Genomic DNA, 22,893 nt, shown 5'->3' on the forward strand with positions numbered 1-22,893 from the left:
TATACTTGTGCAAGTAGTGATGAGCCTCCTACACTGAGTGGTATGTGAATCTGCCAAAGGTGCATCTGCAATGTTCAATTTTTTAAAGTGTACAATTGGACATGGCTTATGTAGGCCAAACCTCAAGTACATCAGGTACGTGGACGTTGCTGTTTGGCTCAGCATTTAGTGTCCATCCCTAACTGCTCAAAGAGCAGTTATTTATTCATTCACAGCATGCGGGCATCACGTGTTAGGTCAGCATCTATTGCCTGTCCCCAATTGCCTAGAGGATCAGTTAAGAATCAACCACATTGCTGTGGGTCTGGAATCACATGTAGTCCAGACCAGGTAAGGATGGAAGTTTCCTTCCCTAAAGGACATGAGTGAACCAGATGGGTTTGCATTCAACTTCACTGCTGTGGGTCTGGAGCCACATGAATGCCTGATCAGGTAAGGACAGCAGTTTCCTTCCTTCGAAGATATTGGTGAACAAGACGGGTTTCTCCCTGATAATGAACAACTAGTTCATTCTATTTTAATTCACTTCATTTTATTTCCAGATTTTTATTGAATTCAAATTCTACCATCTGCCATGGCAGGACTCAAATCCCAGAAAATATCCTGTGTCTCTGGATTGATAGCCTAGCAACAAAACCACTTGACCGTTACCTTGCCTTGAACTGATCCCTGTACCAATGAAGTATATATTTTGCTTACAAGGAAGTATGTAGACCCATGGAATGTGATGGTTGTCTTTAGCTCATGGTTCCAAATAACCTTCTGGCCTTTTAAAAAATGTAATCTTCTCAGAACTGAAACCAAAACTCACCTGCCCCTATTTTAACATTCATATCCAAAAGGGTAATAATACATTATTTGGAAATTTAGAACATAGAAAAGTACAGCTCAGAACAGGTCCTTTAGCCCATGATGTTGTGTCGAGGATTAATCCTAATGTAATGTAAAACAAAATAACTTAACCTATGCACCCCTCAATTCACTGCTAACCATGTGCATATCCAGCAGTCACTTAAATGTCCCTAATGACTCTGGTTCCACCACCACCGCTGGCAACGCATACCATGCTTTCACAACTCTCTGCGTAAAGAACCTTCCTCTGACATCCCCTCTATACTTTTCTCCTAATATCTTAAAACTATGACCCCTTGTGCCAGTCAATCCTGCCCTGGGGAAAAGTCTCTGGCTATTGACTCTATCCATTCCTCTCATTATCTTGTATACCTCTATCAGTTCACTTCTCTTCCTCCTTCTCTCCAGAGAGAATAGCCTGAGCTTAGTCAACCTCTCTTCATAAGGCAAGCCCTTCAGTCCAGGCAGCATCCTGGTAAACCTTCTTTGCACTCTCTCCGAAGTCTCAGTATCTTTCCTAAAGTAGGGTGACCAGAACTGGACACAATATTCCAAGTGTGGTCTCACCACTTACTTGTAGAGCTGTAGCAAAATCTCGGAGCTCTTAAACTCGATCCCCTGTTAATGAAAGCCAAAACACCATATGCTTTCTTAACAACCTTATCCACTTGGGTGGCAACTTTGAGGGATCCATGTACTTGAACACCAAGATCCCTCTGTTCCTCCACACTGCCAAGAATCCTGTCTTTAATCCTATATTCAGCATTTGAGTTCGACCTTCCAAAATGCATTGCTCCGCATTTATCCAGGGTGAACTCCATTTGCCATTTCTCAGCCCAGTCCTGCATCCTGTCTATGTCGCGCAGCAGCCTGCAATAGTCCCCAATGCTATCAATGGCATCTCCAACCTTTGTGTCATCTGCAAATTTGCTCAACCTCCTCATCCAAGTCATTTATAAAAACTACAAAGAGCAGAGGCCCAAGAACAGAGCCCTGTGGGACTCCACTCAACACTGACCTTATTACAAATTTCATCACAAACTTTGTAAATTACATTAGACTAAATGAGATTGGAGTTAATATAGTATTATGGATTGAGAACTGGTTAACAGACAGAAAGCAGAGAGTAGGATTAAATGGATCATTCTCAGGATGGCAGGCTGTTATTAATACATTACCACAAGGATCATTTCTAGGTCCATAGCTGTTCACAATCTACATGAACAATTTGGATGTGAGGTCAAATTATAATATTTCTAAATTTGTTAATGTCACAAAACTGGCTGGGAACATAAATTGTGAAAGGAGCTAAGGAGGTTTTGAGGTAAATTGTATAGGCAAAGAGAATGGGCTAGAACGTGGTGGATGGAATACAATGTGACTAAGTCTAGAGTTATTTAGTTTGGCATATAAAAAACAAAGCCAGAATACACATTGTGATATTTTAATTTGGAATATTAGCATTTCAAGTCACTAACTAGTAGGCCGCATCTTGTCTCCACATTAATGAGTTCCTAATTTTATGCAGGTCATAGAGTGATGAGTAATATGAGAAAGTAAACTCCAGGATTTTGCCATGACACTGAAGGATCAGCAATATAGCTCCAAGTCCAAGTTAGGATGGTTTGTAACTTCTGAGTCTTTAGAATTCCTTTCCTTTCCTTAACAGGATGTGGATGCAGAGTCTTTAAATCTTGTTAAGGCGCAGGTAGATAAACTCTTGATTACCATAGGGTGAAAGCTTTATCGGAGGTATACAGGAATGTAGAGTTGAGATTAAAATCAAATCAGCCATGATCCAATTAAATGGTGGAGCAAACTCAAAGGGCTGAGTGGCCTCCTTTTGTTTCTTGTTCGTATGTTCAAAGTATGTCATTTGAAGGGTACTTTAGTTAAGAAAGCTAATTACCTAACTTTCTGTGACATATTTAATGGGAAATTACCATAAAGTCCAGCAAACATTTAGAAGTAATGGGAAGGCAAAATGTCTGATACAGTTTTTACAAAACAGCATGTGAATGCCACAAATCAGCCTTCAAGTTCTAAATAGATATCATTCATGCCATATAGCTTAATCATCAGATTTACTAGTCAATGTACAGGCTAATAGTATTGTTGATATGGCATTAATTTTTCAAATAAAAATGGCTCACCCTCATTGTTTCTTTTAAAAATGTCATTATATCATCATGACATCATATATTTTGGTTTGGCACACAGTTTGTTTTTGCAATGTTCCCCTCATGATTAACAATAGAAATGCTTCTTTTCTATATAGTCAAAGATTGATTTTGATTTTGTCAGCCCAGAGAAGCTTCGATAGGCATCTCTATTCTGTGTTAATGAGCAATCCTTGATGTAACTTTCCGAAAATGGCAATTTGGATGCAATCTAACCACTTAAAGTACCTTTTAACAGCATTATCACACTGGGTTTCTTATGATAGGTTCCCTGGATGCCATTAACTTCTGTTGCAACTTTGCATATAAAAGTTCCCAACTTCCCTACTTTGACATAAGTTTGACAGAGCAATGAACTAGCGATTAGCTATTTTTGATGTATGTATAATTAGCTGATCATATTTATACATCCTGTATGTGTGATGTGTACATCAGTATGTAATATCAGCAGTATAATATCAATATAATGTCAATACACAAGAATTCCTCCAAGCAAGCTCCAAATGTCCCTTAAAATAAATTCCTAATTAATCAGTGAACTCCAATTTTCCACTCCAACATAGTCTTAATTGCTTTCTTTACCCAAATTCCATTTCTCCCATCTCCAAATGTTCCTGTGCAGCATCCAACCAATGGCTTTTTAAAAAAAATCTGTGAATACCATGTCCATTGCATTTCCTTCCTTTCACCAAATGTTACTTTCTCAATGAACTGTATGGGTTCTATGAAACATAATCAGATCTTTTGAGATCTGTGCTAGTTACTTTTAATATATTCTCTCTAATAACTCATGTCGAATTAATGTACCTGAAGTTATATTGGGACACATGTTGATCAAACTAGCCTGTAATAACTGTCTCATTCATCTAAATTCCTGTATCACATTGATCCTCTGACTAAAAGCACACACAATAGAGTCCGAAAACAGATGTTCAAGATTCTTTGCCATTTCCTTTCACAGAATCTCAGGATGTTTTACTGAGGTCCTGTTGGTTTTTGTTTCCCCTTTGGCCTAACTCAAAATTTATCTTTGATACATCATAATATTGTTCAGCTTGCTGTCAACCAATTCAGAATTCCTCTCCAATGTCACTCTCTAAAAAACATGCAAAGTGCTCATTTAACATCTGTCAATATTCTACAAATTGAGAATTTTTTTTCTCTCATTTTTAACAGTGTTTGTTACTTTTTATACACTTTTAATATTCTTTCCTTATATTCCCTCCTGGCTTTGCTTACAATTTCTGTCTCTTCTAAATTTACTACATATTGTAATCATTTTCCATTCTTTCCCAGTTGGCAGTCAGGTTTGTGTTCTGTTTTGATGTAGACATTAAGTAATATAATTTAGAAAGTAATTAATTAATTGGAAATCAAGCATTTGAGAAAATGAGCAGAAAAACAAGAAGACTTTAGATAGTTCCAGTTAAACTGTTAGCACCAGCCCAAGTGTGATGTACTGAATAGAGTGCTTTGGGCTGCCATTTCTATAGGGAAGTAAGTAAAAAAGTGTCTTACCTGTCTTTAAAGAATCTCCTGAAGCCAAATGCAATGAGTTTAAGAATAGATTCGAAGACAAAGACGATGGTGAACACGTAGTTACAATACTTTAGAGCTTCTTCAAGCGACTGGTGGAAAGCAAGTCAATAATAAAGTATTACAAGAATACAAAAGTCAGTATTTTGCTTAATGGGTGATGAAATGTTATTAATACCAAAAGAACAAATACTAACAGCTATTGGACATGTCCCAAAATTGACAATGATTCACTAGTTCCAAATGTATAAACATGTTCTTTCACATATGGAAATAAAAACAGTTGTTGCAGTAGAACACAACAATCTTATATTTGAGCAATGGTTACATTGTTGTGTTAACAATGATTTATCCTATACAAGAAGTTGGCCTTTCAATTAAGCAATGTAAGTTCTAGAAATAACTGGAGAAACTCAAAGTTCGAATCTAGCCATCTAAATGGTATGCAAGATACTCTTTGCCTGCTATTTGAGGAGAATTGGAATGACCTCAATCCAATTTCTGGTTCAGCATTACTTGCCATTTTACTCAATCAAAAATACAGCAATGAGCTAGATTCTGTAGAAGACCACTGCAGTTGCAACTTTAGAAGTGGTGGAACATGAATCATGGTTATTCTATAGGCAACCAAAAAGAAAAAGCATCCAGGAACCATGTCCAATTATAGATCCCTAAATAGATGGCCTATGGCCATAGGTGTAGCTCTTTAGCATCTAGGGTTCATGGATGAGATCTAAAGCAGCATTAAATGACCCTCATCTTCACTGGGAGTGCTGTGTGCCACCAGGAAGGCCCTTGCCACATCATCAATTTTTCCACAAGTGGAAACATAATTGAAATTAACTAGCTACCCGTCTCTGCCAGGGAAGATTGCTTGGAGATGTGATCATGTTAAGTTATTTAATTTTCTATTGCTCCTGCCGGCAGATTTATTTCCCAGGAACCAGGAACATTCAAGTCCATTGTCCCTGGAGAGGTCAATGAAAACTGTCACATTTGTTAAAATGACAAATGCAGCTGCACTCTAAAAGCAGGAAGCAACTCAAATTAATTGAGCAATGCAGCAAGAGTATTTTCTCCACCTAATGTTTCTGGACCAGCACTAATTGTGCTGTACATGAGCTTGGTAAATTTAATTGTTGCATTGCATCCCTAAAATATAAAATATTGAATGAGTTGATATTTGTGTTTGCCAATCTTTATGAGAATAAAACTCAAATAAACATTTACTTTAAACTGTGCTTTTTAAAAGCTCATGAACAACAGGGCTATGCGTTATCACCAAATTATCTTTTTTATAATTATTAAGAAAACCAGAAGTTTATGTTCATTGGTTTATGGCCCATACAGACCATCTCATAGCAAGGTTATACATCTGCATTCCTCCACACACTTACAGGTGGCTGGTGGTAGTGCTCCATGGACATTGTGATAACATTTATACCAATAATGAATGTGATGAATAGATCCAGATAGTGGTTGGTGCACAACTTATGGATGTAAAGTCGAGCAGGGGAGTAGTCAGCATAATAGGGTCTGCGTTGGGCTTCTGACAGAGAGAAAAATGGGAGAAAACAAAACTTGATTACTTTCAATTTTCACAGGGAAAGTAGTAAACAACAATGTTCACAAATGTGCAGGGAACATTTATATATTTAATCTACTAAAATCATTTAACTTCTTGGCTATTTCTGGCATGAGTTAGCATCATCTAATGCCCATTTACAGGTTTAATCTGAATTAAAGTGTAGATTACATTAGACACACACTGGATGTTTTCATTATTTTGTAGACCAAGAAACTCAAAATTAAATTCCAGAATCTGTAGATATTTACTCATAGACCATGACCCCTCCACGTCATCAATGTGAAACCTGGAGGGGAGGAATGGTCAGTGAGAGTGAAAACAGAGATGAGAGGCTAAAGTTATATCATTTTCATGCACTTAAACCACCAGTTGAATGGCCTTAGGGTTGCATGCAAATAAGTATGTCTAGTCTAGCGCATCTTACAGCTATACAGCAATGTATGCGTGTAAGGTACACAAGAGGAGAATGAACTGTTTGTTTTAGAAGAATGGAAATTAATAGGTCAGTTGTTAAAAATTCACCCATGCAATGTTTTGGTCTTCCGTTAAAGACATTTTCGAAATTATGTAATAATTATATTAGAATTGAACAACAACTTTGCTCTTAACACTAACTTTCACATAGCAAGAGAAGCTTAGTCATGCTAATAACCCTGTTTCTGCTATGAAGACAAATAAAATTAATATAAATATTATCAAATGCATTAAAGCCAAAGCAACAATTACATGAGTGGATCTTATTCATGATGTAGGTCTAATTTGTTATATTGCAACTATTGAAATGAAATATATACCATGCAGTTAATACATGCTCATTTTGCATTAACACATGCAATTTACCATGCACTGCTAGATTGCACAGTGCGAGGTTAGGGAGGAATTGCTATGGGAAGTTAAAACTAGGAGAACAGAGAATAAAGTAAGTTAATTATATAACAGGAGATTTATTCAGAGTCTTTCAAAACAAATGGTGTACGTGGACACTTCCCTTTCTAGCTCTTTAGGTGAAGTAAATTTGCACTTTCCTAGTATTAAGGGTATCAATATAAATGCAAGTTGTAAGTAACTATTATTATTTACAATAAAAGGTTTGTACTTAAACTGCTAATATAAAATATGGAAAAGACACTCAGAATCTAATTCGTTCAGAGTTCATCTGAAAAGCATTTTATTCTTGACTCAATGGAGAAGCACAAATTAAACTTGGATTTGTCATTGCTCTTATTGTTTAAGTTCCCCTCAGCTTGTACAAAACAAAAATTATGCCCTAATTCTGCCATTGTTTTAGCCAGTAATAACAATTTTTATTTGCACAATGGTTACTCTTATTCAAATTTATTTATTGATATCACTAGTCATTTTGCACATTATTGCACATTTCTGTATTTTAATAGCAGTACTAAAATTTAACTAACTCTACAGTTTGTAGCAGTAACACAAAAGTTGTTGATCTCTCCTTGCAGGGTACAAACTAGTAGAGTACACTCTTTTCCAGTAATTATATTCCTAGTGAGAATGACAGGAATAATTCATAAAAGAATCAGGATTCAACATGCAGGCCCAAACTTCCACCACAGGGATTATGAAATATTAGCACAATGCCAGTTTTGGTAAGATTTTCGAGTTACAATTTTAAAGAAGAAGCAGTGGGTAACCGCCTTCAGTGAATGAGTGACCTTCATGTTTGACATTTCCAGTTTCTTCCAGGGGCAAGGAAGTGGACTGAACATCCTGAACTGTGGAGTCCAATTCTTCTTTAATGAAAAGTTTATGATTCTGCAATGCCTGAGCTAAAATATGTCATGAATAGTTTTATAAGAAATTATGTTTCATAGTGTGTGATTGCAGAAGTCGACACGCTGATCATACTACCCTCTGGGGAAAGAAGTGGGGAGAAGCAATTTTGTTTGTTATTTGTGATCAAAATAACTAAATGCAGAAATATAGCATAAAAAGCAAAATTTTCAATAATTCAATGAAACTGCCTAGGAAAGATGCAAGAGGACACATTCCTTCTAACCACAACATCTATATGGTAGAATTTTATAAACAGATTGTGACAAAAGGACAGCACTAAAACGTACAGCACACACTACACATCTTTCTGAGTCTGCCACATTCAGCCAAAACTTTGGGACTTCTCCAGGTACTGCTTTTGGCAAACGTGAACTGGAAGAAATAATATCTTTTCTTTACAATCAAGTATGTTTTCCTATTTTTCTCTATCATCTAAAAATATCTTTAGATATTAAAGACATCAAGGGGTATGGAGAGAACACGTGAATATAGAATTGAGATAGAGGATCAGCCATGATAATGATGGCACAGCAGCCTCAACAAGCTGATTTGCCTACACCTGCTCAAAGTTTCAATGTTCTCTGTCAATGTCTAATTAAGTATTTGTTGTACATTAACATGAATTTTCTACAAATAGCAATCAGGCAACGTACACTTGTGAAAAAGTTTTGTGAAGTCCATTAAATAGCTAGTTACATTATGTTTGAATATTGTCAGAAGATATAATTATTAACATCTTATTGGAAAATAAAACAGATGCTTTATACTTGACTGGCACTTAAGCTTGTATCACTTTGTCCCATGCCCCTCTGCTGCTCCCAGGACCAAAAAACACTGTAGGTGATTTTATCTGAAAGAACTAGGATTTGGTGTCTGGTTTAAAACAAAATTGAAATAAATTAAACCTTAAAAATTGCAATGCAACCAGTCTTTTCAGGTCATCATGCAATGTGAATTCAGCATGCACTAGCATGCTACAGGAATCACATTTCCTTCCCAGTTTGGAAACAGGCAGGGCTCAGAAAGATTAAACGTACTACCGACCAGCCAGGCACAGTTCCTTACTCCTGCGCTTTTTTTCCAGCCTTCGCAGACGTTTCTCCTCCCGCCGGCGTGCCTCCTCAGCCTCCTGGTGCTGCCGGCACTTGTGGAAGTTCTCCACCACCACCCCAACGAACATGTTTAGCACAAAGAAACTCACAATCAAGAGAAAGGAGATGAAGTACAGGAGCATCCAGGGATTGTGATTTCTTTGCGGCTGTCGATTGGATAGGAATGTGCAGGACAAGGAAAGGAAGGAGTGGAAGTAGAACAAACAAATAGAACAAACCAATTAACGTTCACAACCATTTGGCATAAAGATAAAGGGAACATTTTTGATTTCAATCGTTTCTATTTACTGGAACAGAACTGTTTCACAAAAGATTAATGTAAATGAAGATTACACAGAATTTACAGCATAGTAACAGGTTATTTGGCCCAACCTGTTTGTGCTAGTGCTTATACCATATAAGCCTACTCCTGTCCTATTTCACTTACCCATTGCTGTTTACCTTTCTCATTCACTGACATGAAACGTTAACTCTGTTTCTTCCCTTATAGATACTAGCTGATCTGATGAGCATTTCCAATATTTTCTGTTTGTATTACTTCATGCACTTATCTATCTTCTACTTAGATGGATCAATGTTAAGTCTCTTTAACTTTGTGGTATCAAATTTAACATTCTCACAACTCTGTAAAAAAAGTTTCTGCAAGATTCTTTATTGGATTTATCAATAACTATCTTATATCTGTGAACCCAGTTTGGACTCCCGCAAGTGGAAATATTGCTAATAATCCTGAAACAGAATAACTTGTATTATTTCAAAAGCATCATTAGTTCTGGTGTATATGGTAAATATATTTTAACTCATTATGAATGAAATGTAAATAAGCAGCACATTGAGTTCAAATTGTCACAAGCGGATGACATAGAGTGTTTTTGTTTTACCTGCTTATCAATTCCTATTGCATCGAGACCATCATACATTATATTTACCCAACCATCTTTGGAGGATAAAACAAAGAGTGACATCAATGCCTAAAAAGCAAAAAAGAAACAGTTATCAGTCTTTCTAAAGTATTTGGTTTTCTTTCAAAATGAATACAAAGATTAAAAATTAAAATATGTACAAAACTGTCCAAAAACCCAAATGATATTATTTATTGAACGCCTCAGAATTATTACCAAATGACAATGAAGGATATACTGTGATCCTCATTTTCTGCATGTCCACATTAAATAATTTTGCAGAGAAATTAATCAAGTTATTACACCAATTTCAAATTCCACAAAACTATTACCAGTAATTTATTGGAAAATGAAATAAATGGAGAAGCAACCTTATAATTTCTATGCTTTTCTCTGAATGCATTTGAAAAGAAGGTATATTTGTATCATGCCAACTGCAACTATTATTCCATTAAATGCAGAACTTAAACATACCTGTCCCAGATTATCAAAATTGTATTTACGGCGCACCCATTTGTAATTAGCTTGGACACATTCTGACTTATTTGTAATATTCCTGGTATCATGTCCATCACAGTGGTAGAACTTGCCTTTAAACAACTGAAAAACATGAACATATAGATTTATGAAGAAGAATTTTAGACCCATTCAATCCGCATAATGATTAAAAAGCAGTCATGGTCCTCTTCAACTCCTTGGTCCAAAATGTTCCCCACCAATTTTCCAGGAACTTATTGAAATCTAATTATTGAAATTTCCTTTCAGAGGGGTTGTTCCTGGAGTGATGACTAACATCAATAATTCAGATTAAATGTGATCTGTGATTCAGATTAAACCCATCACACATTTTCTAAGACTTTTTTAGTTTCTGGCCTGCAGACTCAGAGAAGGGCACGGATGAATCTCTAAGCCATAAAGTTTTCAAACTGATTTTTTATAAAGGCTTTCAGCTAGAAAGTAGAAAAATTCACGTAATCCTGGAAGGGTTAACAGGTAGGAACAGAAGAGATTCCCCTCTCTAATGTTTGGCCCAGTTTATTGTGATTTGAAATATGTACACCTTCAAAGGGAGTGTTTCTTAAACTACTACTGTACATCTCAGTGTAGTTTGATAGATGATGTGACATGGACAAGACACAGCAGCAGTTCTAGTATGGGGTCTTATGTGCAAATAAAGAACCCACAATATTCATGTATTTATCCTTGTTGCACAATTGGTACTAATAAACAGAAGAATGCAAGAGAGATTACAACACATAATTGAGAGAGAATAGAACAATAGGAAAGAAACTATGGTAACTATAAAAGCATTGCACTCATGATTCTGCTTTTCTTGAGACACTTCAAATCTTTTATAAGGAATCATAAGTAAATATTTCCTCTGGCTAAATGTAGTATGATAATAATTTTTGCTTATAATTTCCTGTGACACAGCTTAACTGCTCTCTCAAGAGGCAGTATTGGTTAATACCTGTGATGATTAACTCCTAAAGATACACAGTGCAGTTGAAATAATCAGTTCTCAAACAATATAGTCTTCAGGTAGCATTGCAGAATTGTTATGAATTGGATTTTGCAAAAGAGCAATGCATTACTTTTTATCATAGTGATATTAGATGGAAGTGTAGTGATGTGCTAATTCTTTGTGGTTTAGACAGTTTTAATGCATGTTTGGAACGAAGTTGAGAGAGATCTTGATGTGCATACTTCTATGAAGGCAATACTCTTTTAGGGCATCACAATCTAGTTTACTTTTCTGATTGTCAAATTCAGCTTTAGTTATTTGAATATATAAAGTCATATTTCTGGGGAATAATACTTTGACCTTTCATTAATAATCTCATATTTACCTGGACCCCCAGGATTCCGAAGATGATGAAGAAAGCACAGCAGATGAGTACGATATTTCCGATGGGTCTCAGGGAAGTTATTAACGTTTCTACTACCAGTTTTAGGCCTGGAGCTCGGCTGATGACTCTAGCAAAAGGGACAAATTGCTGTCAGGAATTATAATCAATAGTTAACAGAGTTTCTAAGAATAAGTGAGAGAAAATGTGCTTGGATAGCTTTTCCCATGTGATCATACAGAAAGTGACTACAGCAAAAGTATTAAGTATGACTTGTGGGGCGAATGTAACTCGACCCATCCAAATTTGAGTCATATCATGCTTAAGATTTTTTTAACAAGTCTCTTTGGATTTCTTGCAATGGAAAATCTGTCAGCAATTCACCCAAACACCTGAATTGTAATTTTCTCGCTTAAAATATTTCAAAGCATGCAGCAACTGTGCATGTTTGAAAGTAAGTTTGAATATAAAATATTTACCCCATGAATCAGTAGCTTCCATTTCAGCAGCTGGTGACAACAGAGCACGAGCCGGGGCAGCCAGGAAGGTATGTTTATTATAAATTACTTACCTCATTAATCAATGGAGCGAAGGCTGAAACAGTAGCGGAAATGGACAAGGGGACTGCTGGGTAAGTGAACTAATATATTCAGGTGGTGGCTAAACGCGAAACACTACATGTGTACAGTTTCCCACCAATCCTCCTCGTCTAACCAAAAAAAAACTCTTTGTGGAGGGTTAGTAACGTAAGGCTTTCTTTTTACTCTCTTTTGGCAATTTAAAGCAGAAGCGATGGAAGCTATGGCAGTTGCATGCTCCTCTTGCAGGATGTTGGAGGTAAGGGTCACCACTAGTGTCTTGCTGACTTCACCTGCGAGAAGTGTACCCAACTCCAGCTCCTCACAGACCATGTTAGGAAACTGGAGCTAGAGCCGGATAACCTTTGGATTATTCAGGAGGCTGAGGGGGTGACAGAGAGGAGTTATAGGGAGGTAGTCACACCTACGTTACAGGATAATGGTAGCTGGGTGACTGTCAGGAGAGGGAAAGGGAATAGACAGACAGTGCAGGGATCCCCTGTGGCCGTTCACCTTAATAATAAGTATACCGCTTTAGATACAGTTGGGGAATGACCTGCCAGGGGAAACCCACAGTGGCCAGGTCTCTAGCACTGAGCCTGGCTCTGTAGCTCAGAAGGGAAGTGAGGAGAATAGGAGCGATAGTGATAGAGGTTCAATGGTTAGAGGAACAGACAGGAGATTCTGTGGTCACGAATGAGACTCCCAGATGGCATGTTGCCTCTCCGGTGCCAGGGTCAGGCATATCTCGGATCGAGTACACAGGATTCTTAAGGGGGAGAGTGAGCAATCAGAAGTCGTGGTACACATCGGTACCAATGACACAGGTAGGAAAAGGGATAGATCTGAAAAATGAATATAGGGAGTTAGGTTGGAAGCTAAAAGGCAGGATGAGCAGAGTAGTAATCTCAGGATTGCTACCAGTGCCATGGGCTAGGGAGGCTAGGAACAGAGAGCAAATGCAGCTGAACATGTGGTTGCAGGGCTGGTGTAGGAAGGAGGGCTTCAGGTAGTGGATCACTGGGATATCTTCTGGGGAAAGTGGGACCTGTACAAGATGAATGGGTTGCACCTGAACTGGAGGGGCACCAAAATCCTGGGCGGGAAGTTGCCTAGAGCTCTTTGGGAGGGTTTAAACTAGTTGGCCGAGGGATGGGAAACAGAGTTATGGATCAGAGGATGGGTAGCTGGTGAACAGGCAGATACAGTGTGCAAAGAGTCTGTGAGGAAGGATAGACAGTTGATAGGGAAAAATTACAGTCAGTGTGAGGGTTGAAGTGTGTCTATTTTAACACAGGAAGTGTCAGGAATAAGAATGGTGAGCTTACAGCATAGATCAGTATTTGGAGCTACTATGTTGTGGCCATTATGGACACTTGGATATCACAGGGAATGGTTGCTTGATGTTCCAGGGTTTAGATGTTTCAAAAGGAATAGGGAGAGAAGGAAAAATGGTGGGGGAGTGGCATTGCTAATCAGGGATAGTATCACAGCTGCAGAAAGGGAGGTCGTCGAGGAGGGTTTGCCTACTGAGTCAGTATTGGTGGAAGTCAGAAACAGGAAAGGAGCAGTCACTTTATTAGAGTTTTCTACAGACTCCCCCATTAGCAACAGAGACATGGAGAGCAATTGAAAGGAAGATTTTGGAAAGGTGCAGAAGTAACAGGGTTATTATCATGGGTGACTTCAACTTGCTTAATATTAATTGGAATCTCCTCAGTGTAAATAGTTTGAATGGAGCAAATTTTGTCAGGTGCGTCTAGGAAGAATTTCTGACTCAATATCGGTGATAGTGATCACAACTCCCTGAACTTTACTACAGTCATGGACAGGGATCGGAACAGATGGTGTGGGAAAGTATTAATTGGGGGAGGGGAATTACACTGTTGTCAGGCAGGAACCATAGAACATAAATTGGGAACAGATGTTCTCAGGGAAATGCACTACTAAAATGTGGAGGTTGTTTAGGGAGCATTTGCTGCAAGTGCTGGATAGGTTTGTCCCACTGAGTCAAGGAAGAGATGGTGGGATGATGGAATCTTGACTGACAAAAAAATCTGGAACATCTAGTCAAGAGGAAGAAGGAATCTTATTTAAGGTTGAGAAGTAAGGATCATACAGGCTCTAGAGGGTTACAAGGTAGCCAGGAAGGAATGGAAGAATGGACTTAGGAGAGCTAGAAGCTGGCATGAAAAAGCCTTGGTGGGTCAGATTAAGGAAAACACCAAGGTATTCTACAGTTATGTGAGGAACAAGAAGATGGCCAGAGTGAGAGTAGGGCCAATCAGGGATAGTGGAGGGAACTTGTGCCTGGAGCTAGGGGAGGTCCTAACGGAATACCTTACTTCAGTATTCACTACTTACAGGGTCCTTATGTTTGTGAGGACAGCATGAAACAGACTGATATGCTTGAACAGGTTGATGTTAAGAAGGAGGATGTGCTGGAAATTTTGAAAAACATGAGGATAGATAAATCTCCTGGGCCAGATGGGATATACCCAATGTTTCAACAGGAAGCGAGGGAAGAGATTGATGCGCCTTTGGCAATGATCTTTGCATCCTCACTGTCCACTGGAGTAGTACCAGATGATTGGAGGTCGGCAAATGTTATCCCCTTGTTCAAGAAAGGGAAAAGGGATAATCCTACAAATTACAGACCAGTCAGTCTTATGTCGGTAGTGGGTAAATTATTGGAGAGGATTCTGAGAGACAGGATTTATGATTACTTGGAAAACCACAGTTTGATTAGAGATAGTCAGCATGGCTTTGTGAGGGGCAGGTCATGCCTCACAAACCTTACTGAATTCTTTGAGGATGTGACAAAATTCATTGATGAAGGTAGAGCAGTGGAGGTGATATATATGGATTTTTAGCAAGGTGTTTGATACAGCTCCCCATGGTAGGCTCATTCAGAAAGTAAGGAGGCATGGGATATAGGAAAACCTGGCTGTCTAGAATCAGAATTGGCTAGCCCATAGAAGACAGAGGTGGTCAGCATGGAGCTTGGTGACCAGTGGTGTTCCGCTGGAGCCTCTGCGTTTCATGATTTTTATAAATGGCTTGGATGGGAAGGGTGGTTTAGTAAGTTTGCTGATGACACAAAGTTTGGTTGAGTTGTGGATAGTGTTGGAGGGCTATTGTAGGTTGCATTGGGACATTGACAGGATGCAGAGCTGGGCTGAAAAGTGGCAGATGGAGTTCAACCTGAAAAGTGTAAAGTGATTCATTTTGGAAGGTGAAATTTGAATGCAGATTACAGGGTTAAAGGCAGAATTCTTGGCAATGTGGCGAAACAGAGGGATCTTGGGATCCATGTCCATAGATCCCTCAAAGTTGCCATTCAGGATAATAGGGTTGTTAAGAAGGCATATGGTATATTGGCTTTCATTAGCAGGGGATTGAGTTTAAGAGCCACGGGGTTATGCTGCAGCTCTATAAAGTCCTGGTTAGTCCACACTTGGAATATTGTTTTCAGTTCTGGTTGCCTCATACAGGAAGGATGTGGAAGCTTTAGAGAAGGTGCAGAGGAGATTTACCAGGATGCTGCCTGGACTGGAGGGCATGTCTTATGAAGAAAGGTTGAGGGATCTATGGATAAAAGCAAATTACTGCAGATGCTGGAATCTGAAAACAAAAGAGAAAATGCTGGAAAATCTCAGCAAGCATCTGTAAGGAGAGAAAAGAGCTGACGTTTCGAGTCTAACTGACATTGGTTAGGCCACTATTGGAATATTGTGTGCAATTCTGGTCTCCTTCCTATGGGAAAGATGTAGTGAAACTTGAAAGGGTTCAGAAATGATTGAAAGATATAAAAGAGACCTAAGGGGCAACTTTTTTCACGCAGAGGGTGGTATGTGTAGGGAATGAGCTGCCAGAGGATGTGGTGGAGACTGGTACAATTGCAACGTTTAAGAGGCATTTGGATGGGTATATGAATAGGAAGGGTTTGGAGGGATATGGGCCGGGTGCTGGCAGGTGGGACTAGATTGGGTTGGGATATCTGGTCGACATGGACAGGTTGGATCAAAGGGTCTGTTTCCGTTCTGTACATCTCTATGACTCTATGATTCTTTCTCAAAGGGTCAGTTAGACTCGAAACGTCAGCTCTTTTCTCTCCTTACAAATGCTGCCAGACTTGCTGAGATTTTCCGGCATTTTCTCTTTTTTGGTTTGAGGGATCTATGGCTTTTCTCTTTAGCGCAAAGAAGGATCAGAGGTGACCTGATAGAGGTGTACAAGATAATGAGAGGCATAGATAGAGTGGATAGCCAGAGACTTTTTCCCAGGGCAGAAATGGCAATCGTGAGGGGGCATAATTTTAAGGTGATTGCAGGAAGGGTTAGGGGAGATGTCAGAGGTAGATTCTTTACACAGAAAGTGGTGGGTGTGTGGAATGCACTGCCAGCAGTGGTATTAGAGTCAGATACATTAGGAGAAAGTGAGGACTGCAGATGCTGGAGATCAGAGCTGAAAATGTGTTGCTGGAAAAGCGCAGCAGGTCAAGCAGCATCCAAGGAACAGGAGAATCGATGTTTCGGGCATAAGCCCTTCTTCAGATACATAAGGGACATTTAAGCAACTCTTGGATAGGCACGTGGATGATAATAAAACGAAGGAATGAAGGTTAGTTTGCTCGTAGAATAGGATAAAAGGTCGGCACAACATCGAGGGCTAAAGGGCCTGTACTGTTCTATGTTCTAGTTCTAAACAGTAGTTGAAATAAGTGTTACAGCAAGCTTCGTTTGAACTGACACCTTATGAACTGGCACTCTTGATAAACCATTAAAAATTAAATATCATAAATACCGGAAGTTTACTGTATTATCACAATTTCAGAGTAATCATTTGAGATTATAAGGGAGAAGGCTCTCAGCTGGTAGGTTTTATTTAAGGCAAAGTTGCATTATTATTTATACTGTAAATAAAGTGTAGCAGTGCATCTGACTATACCCTGTATTTCACCTCTATTACTCAGTGTGTTCTTTTAACATTGATTATGTGGACCTGTTGATCAACAAGCACACTCATTGTCTCATTGGCACCAGATAATAAAATAAATTCCTGTATTTCCAAGAGGTTTAATTCCATGTGAGATTAATTTTGGTACCTTAGGGTAGAATATTACAATACATTCAAATATACTTAGGCTCAACTTTTCTTCCCATTATTTAACGAAGCATCTATTTATCCTATGGTAATATAGAGCTTTCTTTTCAATTTCAGTAGCAAAGGTAAATTGGCCATAGACTTACCGGACCATCAGACTGTCCTCTCCTTAGAGAAACAGATGACTGATGGGTGGTTTAACCTGGGGTTGCCACACATCAGGTGAGGGCAGAGGTTGAAGAGTGTCCTTCGTAGCAACCTCAGCTGACATAAGAATTGAACACATGCTTTTGGCACCACTCTGCATGACAAACCAGCCAGCCAACCAAATTGAGCTAACCAAATTCCTGTTACCAGAATGTTCACCAGTTATACACCCTGCATAATTTGCCTTCTTGCTAACTTCAATGGCAAGAGTCTTCAAGTAGGCGCATAATGAGTGGGATATAAAATGGACAGAAAATCTACTACGATCTATTCTCCAATATTAAAAGTTATCTTCACAGTCTTCCTCAAAAATATCTTAAGAGACCTCCTGTTGGGGTTCACCAATACCCACCACCTACAACAATGGTTCAGGACTGCAGCTAGGATTGCTAGTTTAACCATAAGTCTGAGAAATTGTCAGCTCATGGTTGATACTTCTTGGTAATTATAGCTTTATTTCACCATAAGGAATAATGTTGAACTGAACTGAAACTCATTGCTTGCTAGTGGGTCTGATTTCATCTCGTTGTTCTTGTTCATGTGCTCTTCACAGACAAATGTGGAAGAGATTTCATTTGCTTGGCACTTGTTACAACATTGTGAATGTATTCTTCCTGAATGTAGTTTAAGGCTCATTACACGTATCAACTATAAGAAATCCTCTCATATTGATTACTACAGAAGACCAATTCATCATAGAATCCCTACAGTGTGGAAACAGGTCATTTAGCCCAACAAGTCCAAACCGACCCTCCAAAGAGGAAGCCACCCAGATCCATTCCCCGACCCTATCCCTGTAATCTTGCATTTCTCATGGCTTATGAATGTAACCTACACATCCCTGAATACTATGGGCAATTTAGCATGGCCAATCCACCTAACTTGCACATCTTTGGACTGTGGGAGGGATATAATCCATGAAACTAAGTGTATTTACTTCACCTTGACAAGATTTATGTAGTCTTATGCCATCATTTTTCTTGCTTGTATTCTGAAGATACATTAAAACCTGCAGGCATAATTCCCTCTCATTCAGACAGCCAGTTTTTAAGCAATCAAATTGCCATGTTTCAAAATGACTCATTTTTTCTATAGATCTTGGAACCAGGAGGAAAAGGATTTTGAATGCATTAATTTTGACATCCAATGGTTTGTAGTTTTAGTTGCCTTATCTTTCACCCTTGTTGGAATGGACCTAGCCTGTCACTGAAATATTTCCTCTTTAAAAGTCACTCATTGTTTCATTACAGTTTTCATGTCAATATCCGGTTTTACTTCATCTGAGCTGGATCTCCTCTCAGTCCATTCAAGTTAGTCCTCTTCGAATTTAGAAGATTTTTAAAAATTGTTCTGTGCTCTTTTTCATTACTAATCTTAATCTTATGATAAAATAATCACTCTTATGTAAGTTCCCCCTGTCAAACTGGTAGATAGTGAGTGAATATCATACATCACAACATCTTCCACCACTTCCGCCACCTACAAACGGATCCCACCACCACAGATATATTTCCCACCCCACCCCTTTCACCCCCACCTCGGCTCCCGTCAAACCCTTGGTACTCCTGAGTTGTCTGTACCCAGCACAAAATCTAGCAATGACTCCTTATCATTTAATTTAAGGAAAGAAAAGGATTTTGAATTTAATTTAAAAAAAATACAATGTTAGAAAATATATCAAATTTCAAATTAAAGATGGAAGATGGAGAATAAAAGACAAGGAAATGACAGAAAGAGTGAAGACCATTCCTTGTTCCAATTAAACTGATTTTTTTTCATTATTTAGTGTTCACATTGCAGTGCTAAAGGTGTTCTTGATGTTTGAGTATGTGACAACTCAAGGATAGAGGAGTTCTGCTTGCCATATTGGCTGTCTAAAAGTTGAAATATCAATGGAGCTTACCTCAGTGGTCGAAGGGTTCGCAAGAGTCGTAATACACGGAGAATACCAAGGATCTTTGCTCCTCCCGCTGATGCCAGGGAGACAATTATGTCAATTACGGAAACAAAAACTAGGATGCCATCCAATATATTCCAACTGCTTTGGAGATATGCATTCTCACCAGAAAAGAATCCTAGTGCCATGACCTGAGGACAAACAAATGCTATTATAGCAGATTATCAACAAAAACAATATTTTGCTATTGACTAAACTTAGATTCCAGCCTGAGGTGTAGTGGAAGTATCAGCCACATTAGAAATAAGAACAAATTGGAAAAATAAATGATTTATATAATTTATCAATGGTAACGAAGCAGCTAATAGATTTTAAGGAGACCTCAGATTCTCAGCAGACATGTCCTTGGGGGTGGCTATTTGTGGACTGAATAGAGTTGATAGAGTAGGAGGTGACCAAAAGAAATGACACTGACAGCATGCATCATGATGTCTCACCTTGTTCCTGAATCTACTGATTTTCAAGAAGGTGACAGGAGAGATAGAAAATGGTTGTTGTATTTACTTTTACTTGCTTGCCTTCCAAATGTCAATATTTCCATGGGCTGGGCCATGATTGAGAGCTGCATAAAGCTGAACAAGGGCAGTTATCGAATACAGGGTTAACAGTCTGGCGAAGTTTTATTTGATATAAAACAGTGCAAGTTTTAAATAAAAACTATTCCACAGTAATGAATTTTTAATAAAATTAATATTGTCCTATTCTATCCTGGTTCTAGCTCTCCACTGCCCTGGTCAATTTGAAGATTCAGATTATTTCACATTTTCGAAGAATATAGAAAGAGCTATGCATTGGGTTTAGAACATGGGCTGTTTCACTGGAGTCCACCTCCACTCTTGCACCACCGCTAAACCAACCCTTCCTGGTTGCGAATTGGCTGCCATTCCCATCTCCTCATGAAGCCTTGCCTCCAACATAATCAAAAACTTTGAGTTTTGACAGGGGCAGGTTCATGAACTGGAAATAAATCAGCCCTGTGAAAGCTGCTTCTTCAGCCAAAATCCAGTCCCAAATATCTCAAGCAGACACAATGCAGCAACAGTAAAACAAAAGGGGTTAAATACAAGCCAAATAGTAGATTGAGAATTAGAGAAAATAATAATCAACTCTAGACTGCTCTGGTTAAAATGGCATCCAGAAACCTGCATCTAGTTATGGTTCCCCATGAATCTAGGGGGACATTTAAGCAATACAGGTAGTGCTGAGAAAAGTCACAAAGCAGGCCCTCAGTGTAAAGACATTAAAGAGTTATAAAAATGGATAGAATGGACTTGGACTTACTGTCTGAAAAGAATGCACCTGAGAAATGCCCTTAAAAAGCTCTGCGAGACTGTTAAGGGTGTAGAAAAAGGTAATTTAGCAATTTACTTCAAATGAAACTGGGAGCATTTTGGGAACAGTGGTCATAATTCCATAAGTTTTATCAGGATGCAATGGCCTAGTGATGTTTTCACTGGACTGATAATCCAGAGATCCACATAAAGAACTGGGAACCCAGGATTAAATCCTGCCACAGTAGGTCGTGGAATTTGAATTCAATAAAAATCTGGAACTGAGTCTACTGATTATCATGAATTATTACTCATTGTTGCTTGTTGGAAAAACCTATCCAGTTCACTAATGCCCGTTAGGGAAAGAAATTTCCAGTTTAACTGGGTCTGGTGTCCAAACCCTTAGCAATGTGGAGACTCATAATTGTCCCCAGGGCAAATAGAAATGGGCAATAAATGTTGGCCTAGCGATGCCCTTATAAATTAATGAAAAAAAGTTTTAAGATAGTTATAGAAAAGAATGAGACTAGTGCTAAAGTGGTAAATTAAGGGAGGGTTCATTCCAACGGTATTAGGCAGGAACTGGACATATTGGACTGGGGGCAGCTATTTGAAGGCAAACCCACATCTGACATGTGGGAGTCTTTTAAAAGCCAGTTGACATGAGTTTAGGTAAAAACGAGGTAAAATCTGATGAAGGGCTTTTGCCCGAAACTTCGATTTGGCCTGTCCTCGGATGCTGTCTGAACTGCTGTGCTCTTCCAGCACCACTAATCCAGAATGAGTTTAGGTAGCCTGTTCCTTTGAAGATGAAAGAAAGTGAAGGCAAGATTTGGGAATCTTGGGTGGTGAGAGATGTTGTAAGTTTAGTTAAGAAGATAAAAGAAACATTTTTAAGGTTTAGGAAACAGAAATCAAATAAGGCTCCTAAGGAGTATGAAGGAAACAGAAAAGAAATTTTAAAAGAAATTAGGAAGGTTAGAAGGGGTCATGAAATGTCCTTGGCAAGCCTGATTAAGTGAATCCCAAGGCATTTTATACATTTATTAGAAGCAAGAGCGTAACGAGGGGAAGGGCAAGACCACTCAAGGACAAAGGATGGAATTTATGCATGGAACCTGAGGAAGTAGGTGAGGTCCCCAATGTGTACCTTGCATTGGTATTCACCAAAGAGAAAGTTAAAAATCTCACAACAACAGGTTAGAGTCCAACAGGTTTATATAGCAGCACTAGCTTTTGGAGCGCTGTTCCTTCATCAGGTGGAGGACAACCACCTGATGAAGGAGCAGCGCTCCGAAAGCTAGTGCTGCTATATAAACCTGTTGGAACTATAACCTGGTGTTGTGTGATTTTTTAACTTTGTACACCCCAGTCCAACACCAGCACCTCCAAATCATGACCAAAGAGAAAGACATGGATGATGAGAGGGATGTGATGATACTCTAAAGCATGTTGGTATAAGGAGAAAGTTGTTGGGTGTCTTGAAAAACATTAAGGTAGATAAGTTCCCAAAGCCTGATGGGATCCATCCCAGGATACTGAAGGAGGAAAGGAAGGAGATAACTGAGGCCTTGATCTCTGTATCATCTTTATACACAGTCGAGACCTCAGAGACAGCAGAATCGCTAATGTTGTTCCTTTGTTCAAGAAGGGCGACAGGGATATCCAACATAGAGTCATAAGAGATGTACAGCACGGAAACAGACCCTTCGGTCCAACTCGTCCATGACAACTAGATATCCCAACCCAATCTAGTCCCACCTGCCAGCACCCGGCCCATATTCTTCCAAACCCTTCCTATTCATATACCCATCCAGATGCCTTTTAAACATTGCAATTGTACCAGCCTCCACCACTTCCTCTGGCAGCTCATTCCATACACATACCACCCTGTGTGTGAAAAAGTTGCCCCTTATGTCTCTTTTATATCTTTCCCCTCTCACCCTAAACCTATGCCCTC

The 22,893-nt window shown here is 38.8% G+C and overlaps 1 protein-coding gene across 4 annotated transcripts in view; it reads right to left on the reverse strand.

The window, feature by feature from the left end:
* Positions 1-22,893, reverse strand: part of cacna1ha (calcium channel, voltage-dependent, T type, alpha 1H subunit a) — a 294,694-nt gene that overhangs the window by 64,278 nt on the left and 207,523 nt on the right. For all 4 annotated transcript variants that reach the window (XM_043711241.1, XM_043711238.1, XM_043711240.1 and 1 more), the window contains exons 19-25: positions 19,609-19,793; positions 11,818-11,944; positions 10,442-10,567; positions 9,947-10,036; positions 9,019-9,211; positions 5,966-6,117; positions 4,551-4,660 (exon numbers count right to left, since the gene is read on the reverse strand). In XM_043711241.1, the coding sequence (XP_043567176.1) occupies positions 4,551-4,660; positions 5,966-6,117; positions 9,019-9,211; positions 9,947-10,036; positions 10,442-10,567; positions 11,818-11,944; positions 19,609-19,793 (983 nt within the window). The remainder of the gene's footprint in view (positions 1-4,550; positions 4,661-5,965; positions 6,118-9,018; positions 9,212-9,946; positions 10,037-10,441; positions 10,568-11,817; positions 11,945-19,608; positions 19,794-22,893) is intronic.

This window comes from Chiloscyllium plagiosum, chromosome 21 (genome assembly GCF_004010195.1).
Source record: "Chiloscyllium plagiosum isolate BGI_BamShark_2017 chromosome 21, ASM401019v2, whole genome shotgun sequence".
Lineage (NCBI taxonomy): Eukaryota > Metazoa > Chordata > Chondrichthyes > Orectolobiformes > Hemiscylliidae > Chiloscyllium > Chiloscyllium plagiosum.